The 7,843-nt window shown below is 57.3% G+C and overlaps 1 protein-coding gene across 1 annotated transcript in view; it reads left to right on the top strand.

Moving 5' to 3' along the window:
* NR2F6 (nuclear receptor subfamily 2, group F, member 6) overlaps nucleotides 1-7,843 on the top strand; it is a gene marked incomplete at its 5' end in the record, with an annotated part of 17,912 nt that continues 10,069 nt past the window's right edge. The window contains 2 exons of the mRNA XM_011925899.1: nucleotides 1-167; nucleotides 4,355-4,449. Coding sequence (XP_011781289.1) covers nucleotides 1-167; nucleotides 4,355-4,449 — 262 coding nt within the window. The remainder of the gene's footprint in view (nucleotides 168-4,354; nucleotides 4,450-7,843) is intronic.

The following is a 7,843-nucleotide window of genomic DNA, read 5'->3' as shown; positions in this document are numbered from 1 at the left end:
GCCGCCAGCGACGCCGAGCCGGGCGACGAGGAGCGGCCGGGGCTGCAGGTGGACTGCGTGGTGTGCGGGGACAAGTCGAGCGGCAAGCATTACGGTGTCTTCACCTGCGAGGGCTGCAAGAGCTTTTTCAAGCGGAGCATCCGCCGCAACCTCAGCTACACCTGCCGGTGAGCCCCCCATCCGCGCGCCGCCGCCGTGCACCCCGCCCCGGCCTGGGGCGGGCCTCTGACCTGCTCGGTCACCTTGGGCCTGGCGCTGACCTTCCCTGGGCCTCCACTACCCCCTCTGAGATAGGGGCACAGCACCCGCCTCCCGTATTCCATGGCTTGGATTGTGTATACAGTCGGCGCTGCAACATTGCAGGTTTCCCCCCTATCAGGTGGTCCCTGGAGGCTTTTGCCCCAGTTACTTGCTTCTCCTTCCCCCCTCCTTTTCTCTGGGGAGGGGTCATCTCCGCGCTGGGGTGGGGGTAGGGGTGCTGTCAGGGGTGGCAGCCCAACCCCAAGGCACCCGTTCTCGGGGATCCCAGCGCGCGGGATGCCCTCGGGGGAATCGAACGTGGAACTTGGACCGTGGAGCTTGCAGCGTCCAGGGGCCATTGTCTGCGGCCGCGCGGATCGATACGGCGCGCCCTTGGGGTCAAATATCACTTCCAAAGTCGCTGTGGCTACGGAGGCGGCAGACGGAAGGAGGCTGGGGTGGCACGGGGCGGTCTTCTTCGAGTGAGGGGCCCAGCGGTGGGGGTGGGGGTGGGAGCTGGCCTTGCCCATCCCGGGGAACCCCTCTGGGCTCACTCTGAGCCTTGGGTCACCGGAAATCGCCACTGGAAGGCCGGCAGGGCCACCGGAATTGACTGAAACGTCCGCCTCCCCCAGGGGTGGGTGCAGACCTGGGGCTCCTGGAAAAATCCCTTAAACTTTGGGTGTCTCTGAGACGGGCAGGGAGTGAAACGTTTCCGAGCAGGATCGCTGGGCTGTCCCAGGTCGGAGACCTCTCTGGCAGGGCGTGGCCTTTCTAGCTGTACTGGCGGAAGGTCCCCAGGGAAAGCTATCGGGGTTGTCCAGCCCGGGAGTTCTTTTCTCACCGTTCCCGGGCGAGCATCCGATCTGTCCGTTTATAAGCCCCTACTCTGCACCCCAGGAACATGCAGGGTGTCTGTAGAGCCGGTCTAGACGGTCTCATTTCCCGGCTGCACAAAACAGAGGCCCAAAGGCCCAGAGAGAGGTCCTGGTGCCTGCTTTGCGTTGGACATGGAGGGACCCTGCCCGAGTTGGGGCTTTGCAGGGGGAAACTGTGGGACCAGATAGGGGACCGCTGAGTTCGGATCAGGGTGCCCCCAGGGAGAATGGCTAATGGAAGGCTTGTTGGCTGAGGCCGCCAAATAGGGCCTCAGGTACCCGAGGGTGGAGTTTGACCCCAGGTCCCGGGTCAGGGCTGGCCTGGTGTGACCATGTGTGGCGGAGCTGCCTTGCTCCCTCCTCCAGCACAAACTGGGCCACTAGACTTTGGCCTCATTCTTGCTGCTGGAAAACCGCCTTCTCTCCCGTCATGTCTTTAGGGAGGGGGCTCAGGCAGTTTTGGGGTCTCAGGGGCTTCCTGAGGGTGGGGTCAGGGAGCACCAGTTTCCGTGGGGATTGGGGGGGCCTTGCTTGGAGCTGGCAGGTTTGTGCTATGTGAGTTGTGTGACCTGGTGAAGTCACCATTCCATTCTGAGCTTCAAATGGATTTAGCAGGGTCTCGCTGGGGCCCAGCCTGGGTGGTTTGATGCCAGCCCCTCCAGAGAGACCCCAGCTCCAAGTCTAGCTCCTGAGAAGCCTCCAGTCTGGAGGAGACACAATGAGACAGATGCCCCAAGCCTGTGGGATCTGGGGTCCCAGGGAGACAGTAGAGGTTCTGCCTGGAGGAGGCGAGGGGACATGAACTTTGAAGCATGGAGTTGGCAGGTGGAAGAAAGGCCACAGGGGCATGCCAGTGTGTGGCCCAGACAAAACATTTAGTGGCAGACTGGGGGAGCTGTGCTGTAAGAGGGGACCGCGCAGCCATGGGAGAAGTCATAGCTAGGTGGGCCTGAAATGCTGGCTGAGGGTGATGGGGAGCCATGGAGGGTGTGTGAGCAGGGGAGGGCTCTGATCAAATTGGACTGGAGGCCAGAAGCTCAGGGAGGAAGCTGAGTTGGGCCATGGGGTTGGGCAAAAAAGCATGCACTCTTTAGGTGGGATAACAGGAATAACTTAACTGCCTTCCTCCTTGGAGGGACGGATCTGTCCCAATTCTACAGCTGGAGAAGTTGATACAGAAGGTTCAGGGCCTCCCCTGAGGTCAGGGGAAGTTGATACAGAAGGTTCAGGGCCTCCCCTGAGGTCAGGGGCCCCTGAGCCGGGCCTCTCCCTGCCTGCAGGGCCGCCCCAGGCCAGGCCATTTCCACCCGGCTGCCCTGGATCTGCCCACCACCCCGCGGCTGGGCTTTGTTCTGGTTCTGCCTGAGCTCCCTCTGCCCTAGTGGGGCCTCTTCCCAGGGGCTCAGCGGCTGGTGCTGCGGGACCCAGGCAGTGGTGGGGGTGTAGGGGAGGATGGGGGTGTTGGGGAGATGGGCGCAGAGCCTCAGCTTTCCTAAGTTGGGTTCCCCACCTGGAGTCTGGGTCTTGACACTGTCCTCCGTGAACCCCTCTGACCCAGTCCATCCCATATAGGGCGGTATCTGGCCTCCCATTTTCAGATGAGGAAACCAAGGCTCAGTGGGGCAGTCGCCACCTGAGGGTTGGGGCTGGGTGTCTGCAGCTGAGATTCATCTGGTTTTTGTTTTGTTTTTGAGACGGAGTTTCACTCTTGTTGCCCATGCTGGAGTGCAATGATGCGATTTCGGCTCACTGCAACCTCTGCCTCCTGGGTTCAAGCGGTTTTCCTGCCTCAGCCTCCCAAATAGCTGGGATTACAGGCATGCGCCACCACGCCTGGCTAATTTTGTATTTTTAGTAGAGATGGGTTTTCTCTATGTTGTTCAGGCTGGTCTTAAACTCCCAACCTCAGGTGATCCACCTGCCTCGGCCTCCCAAAGTGCCAGGATTACAGGCATGAGCCACCGCACCCAGCCTTTTTTTTTTCTTGTTTCTTTTTTTTGAGGCAGAGTCTCACTCTGTCGCCCAGGCTGGAATGCAGTGGGTCAATCTTGGCTCACTGCAACCTCCACCTACCCAGTTCAAGCGATTCTCCTTCCTCAGCCTCCCAAGTAGCTGGGATTACAGGCATGCGCCACCACGCCCAGCTCGTTTTTGTATTTTTAGTAGAGATGGGGTTTCACCATGTTGGCCAGGCTGTTCTTGAACTGACTTCAGGTGATCCACCCTCCTCCGCCTCCCAAAGTGCTGGGATTACAGGCGTGAGCCACCACAGAGATGCATCTATTTAATTCCCTTAAGTGATGGTTCCACTCTGTGAATGTCTCTGCGTATCCCCTGGGTGTCCAGCTGGGACCCCACAGGTAGTCACGCCAGGCCCAGGCCTTGGAGAGCTCCCAGCTCATGGTGGCAAGAGACCAGGGGAGTCCAAGGGCACGGGCCAAGGGGAGAAGGTTCTGGGGACATTTGAAGAGTAAGGCCTGGACCTTCCTGCCTGGGGCTGACCCAGGATGGGGAGCTCACCTCCTCTCAGGGTGGGGCCACCTGTCTCATCCCTGCAAGAGGCGATGGTATGCACTGAGGGCTGACCAGGAGAATCTCAAGCTTGCATAGGGGTTGTTGGGTGGTCCTCCCAGAAGAGCACAGGAGTGGGACCTTAAGGGCGGAGGACCCGAGTGACTTTGTTTACTTACTCATTCATTGGTGTGGGCTTCGTGCGGGTGATAATGCAGGGGCCCCACAGACCACTAGCCTCTGGCCTGACCCCTAGTTAACTCACAAAACCTAGCTTTCTGACCATGTCCTCTCTGCCTTCACATCATTTTGGGGACAATGACCCTGCTCAGCTTGACAGTGACCAAATAAAATGAAACCCTTTAGGCCTCCATATTTGTGTATTTCAGCCCTTTTGCTCTGGCTATACTCTGTCTCTGAGATCACCCCTCCAGTCACCTGGAGAACTCCTATTCATCCTTCAAAACCCAGTGCCAATGTGCCCTCCCTCGGGTGCTCATCTGCTTTTCCACAGATTCCGCTTCATCCATCACCACCCATCCAGGTTATCCTGTCTGCTTTGCAGACCTGCAAGCTGAGCTCCTGTACCCGTTCGGGACTACCTCCCCAGTCTAGAGGGCCCCTACTAGTATTTCTGAGGGGCAGCCTCCAAAGGCAGCTCATAGGCTGGTTGGGGGAGGAGGACGTGGGGGTCTCAGGGAGCCCTGGCCTCTGTGTGCCCCCAGGTCCAACCGTGACTGCCAGATCGACCAGCACCACCGGAACCAGTGCCAGTACTGCCGTCTCAAGAAGTGCTTCCGGGTGGGCATGAGGAAGGAGGGTGAGTACGCGCTGGGGACACACTGGGGAGGATCACAGCAGCTAGGGCTGGGGTGAACAAACAGCTTCTTCCTCCCTTTTTCCCTCCCTTTCACAGGGGTCTGGGTGCCTCAGGGGGCGGGGCCCAGCGCCTGCTAACCTCATTACCACTGATCCCTTGATCCAGTGGGCTATGGTCTGGCCCTAGGCTGGAGGAATCCAATTAGGATCCCTGGCCCCCTGGTTGCTGCCGTAGAGCTGAAGAGGCCGGGGACGCCCCACAAGGGACTTTCCCCAGCCCCATTCTCTTGCAGGAGCTCCCCTCCCCAATTACCCCCGACTCCGGCCTCAGAGGCCAGTTCTCTGGCCCTGACACCTTGGTGACCTCTTGTCTGCTAGCATGGCCACTGCTTTCTGAACAAGGATGTGTGTGTGTGTGTATGTGTTTTTTTATTTGATTTGCTTCCCCTCCACCCTTCACCCATGCTTTTTGTTTGCCCAAGGCAGGAACTCTGCCTGATTAAGGCAAAGGGCAGCTTACCCTTTCTCCTGACCCAGGGCACTGGGAGCAAGAGTGAGGCCCAGCTGTCTCTGCTCAGGGAACCTGGGTGGATGGGCGTATTCTGGGCCAGTGGGCCTAGAACTCTGCCAAACCCCCTTAGAATTCAAGTAGAACCCAGAGATTTCCACATGGATTTCTGGGGTTCAGGAATAGAATATAGCCTATTGGTGGCTCACGCCTGTAATCCCAGCACTTTGGGAGGCCGAGGAGGGCGGATCATGAGGTCAGGAGATCGAGACCATCCTGGCTAACATGGTGAAACCCTGTCTCTACTAAAAATATAAAAAATTAGCCAGGCGTGGTGGCGGGCACCTGTAGTCCCACCTACTGGGGAGGCTGAGGCAGGAGAATGGCGTGAACCCGGGAGGCGGAGCTTGCAGTGAGCCGAGATCGCGCTACTGCACTCCAGCCTGGGCGACAGAGCGAGACCCCGTCTCAAAAATAAAAAATAAAATAAATAAATAAATAAATAGAGATGGGGTTTCACCATGTTGGCCAGGCTGGAGTCTCCCAACTGCTGATTCCAGGTGATCCGCTTGCCTCAGCCTCCCAAAGTGCTCGGATTATAGGCATGAGCCACCCCACCTGGCTGCTTTTTAAATTTATTTTCTAGAGACAGGGTCCCACTATGTGGCCCAGGCTGGTCTTGAACTGGCTTTAAGTGATCCTCCCACCTTCGCCTCCCAAACTGCTGGGATTACAGGAATGAACCACCATACTTGGCCTAAAGCTGTTGTTTTTTGTCTAGGCCTTGGTGGGAGAAGCTGAGAGAGACAGCTGAGAAGCTTTCTTTTAAAACTGATCCCTCCCTGTGGCCTTTTAAGTTTGAGGGTAACTTTCTTATCCCTGCCCCCACAACATGGATTTTGCCTCTACTTACCTGTTTTACCTAAAATTCTCATATATCTCAAGCCATGTCCTCAGAGCAAACAGCCTCGCCAGAAGTCTCTAAAAGCCTCGGGTGGAAATATGTATGATGACAGCTCATGCTTTAAGCACAGTCCTGCCTCGGGGCCTTTGCATGTGCTGTTCCCTCTGCCTGGAGTGCACTTTTTCCAGATCTGTACACCTCAGCCTCCTGAGTGGCTGAGATTATAGACGATTGCTACCATGCTCGGCTAATTTCTTAATTTTTTGTAGAGATGGGGTCTCGCTATGTTGCCCAGGCTGGTCTTGAACTCCTGGGCTCAAACCTCAGCCTCCCAAAGTGCTGGGCTTGCAAATGGGAGCCACTGTCTGCATTTTACAGATGAGGAAACTAAGGCACACAGATTGGTGAGGCCATTTGTCAGAGAGCAACAGAGTTGTGATTGGGATTTGAACCTCCACAGTCTGGGCTGAAGAGCTGGAGAGTGGTTTGGGGAGGAGTGAACACAAAGTGCAAAGGCCAGCTGGGCGCAGTGGCTCATGCCTGTAATCCCTGCACTTTGGGAGGCCGAGGCGGGTGTATCACGAGGTCAGGAGATTGAGACCATCCTGGCCAACATGGTGAAACCCTGTTTCTACTAAAAATACAAAAATTAGCTGGGCGTGGTGGCAGGTGCCTGTAATCCCAGCTACTCGGGAGGCTGAGGCAGGAGAATCACTTGAACCCGGGAGTTGGAGGCTGCAGTGAGCCGAGATCATGCCACTGCACTCCAGCCTGGTGACAAAGCAGAACTCCATCTCAAAAAGAAAGAGAGAGAGAGGAATAAAGGAAAGGAAAGAAGGAAGGGAGAACGGGAGGGAGGGAAAAAAGAAAAAGAAAAAGTCCATAGGCCCTGGGGTGGGAATGTGGCCGTGTGAGGGAGTGGTGGTTGCTCACAAGCCAGTGAGCAAAGGGGGAAGAAGCTCCCTGGAGGAGGGGAACCACTTTTGGGCCTCATCCGCCTGTCCGGATTTGACAGTTGACTTAGACTCAGGGACCCCTTGGAGCGGGCTTCAACCCAGGTCCCGGCTTCTCTGCTCAGCGCTGTTCGCCCCCGGATTCTGCCTGCATTCCCCTCTGGTGTTCGCTCTATGCAGAGTTGACCTGGAGTTCACGGAGGTGATGAGATGGGGCATGCCAACTCATTAAAGCTCATTAATTAGTCTGCTGGCAACCAGCCCAGTCTGCCCTGCCACCCTGCCCACTGCGGCACAAGCCAGGCAGGCACGTGGCCAACCCTCTGCCTCTTTGTGCCTCAGTTTCCCTTTTCTCACCCACCTGCTCACTGCAGACATGTGCCCAAGCCAGCAGCAGGGCCTCCCCACTTCATAAGCAAGGCTACTGATGGCGACTAATGTTTACTGAGGACCTACTGCAGCCCCCCCAGGACCCCTCCCTACTGTGGGTCCCCCCCAACCCTTCCCTGCATTGTGGCCTCTGCAGGGACCCAGACCGGCCCTCAGGGGTCATCGTCTGGTGGGGAGGGGATGGAAGGTAGAGAAATGATTCCCGCTCCATAGGAGAGAGCTAGTGCTGGGTGGGTATTGATTTCTTGCTTTGGGGACCAGGCTGGCCAGGGTCCCCAAGTCCTCCTTGGCCCATCCTCAGCTCTGGGAACCCCATGACTAACAGATGGAGGCTCCAAAAGGTTTATTAGATGCTCCTCGTCCCCAGGAGCTGGGGGTGGGGAGTGGTGGCTGGACCTGGACAGGGGCTCCTGGACCCTGACTTTAACCAGCCTGGTGCCCATGGGGTGGGGTTGGGCGTTCTGGGAAAGGCTGGGCTTGGGGGCTTTGGAGGGGAGGGCCTGAGTGACCCCTTGATGACTTTTGTCTCCCTTCCCCGTTATTCTCCTTACTTTTCCTACCTTATCCTTCCCTACCTGCCCCGCCCCCCATGTCTCTCTGGGCACCTACTTGGCCCCTCATTCCTTCCCCTCTCTTCTGT

This window comes from Colobus angolensis, unplaced genomic scaffold (assembly GCF_000951035.1).
Source record: "Colobus angolensis palliatus isolate OR3802 unplaced genomic scaffold, Cang.pa_1.0 Scaffold66, whole genome shotgun sequence".
Classification (NCBI taxonomy): domain Eukaryota; kingdom Metazoa; phylum Chordata; class Mammalia; order Primates; family Cercopithecidae; genus Colobus; species Colobus angolensis.
The sequence above is the reverse complement of the archived record's forward strand: the minus strand, read 5'-3'. Positions and strand labels throughout refer to the sequence as shown.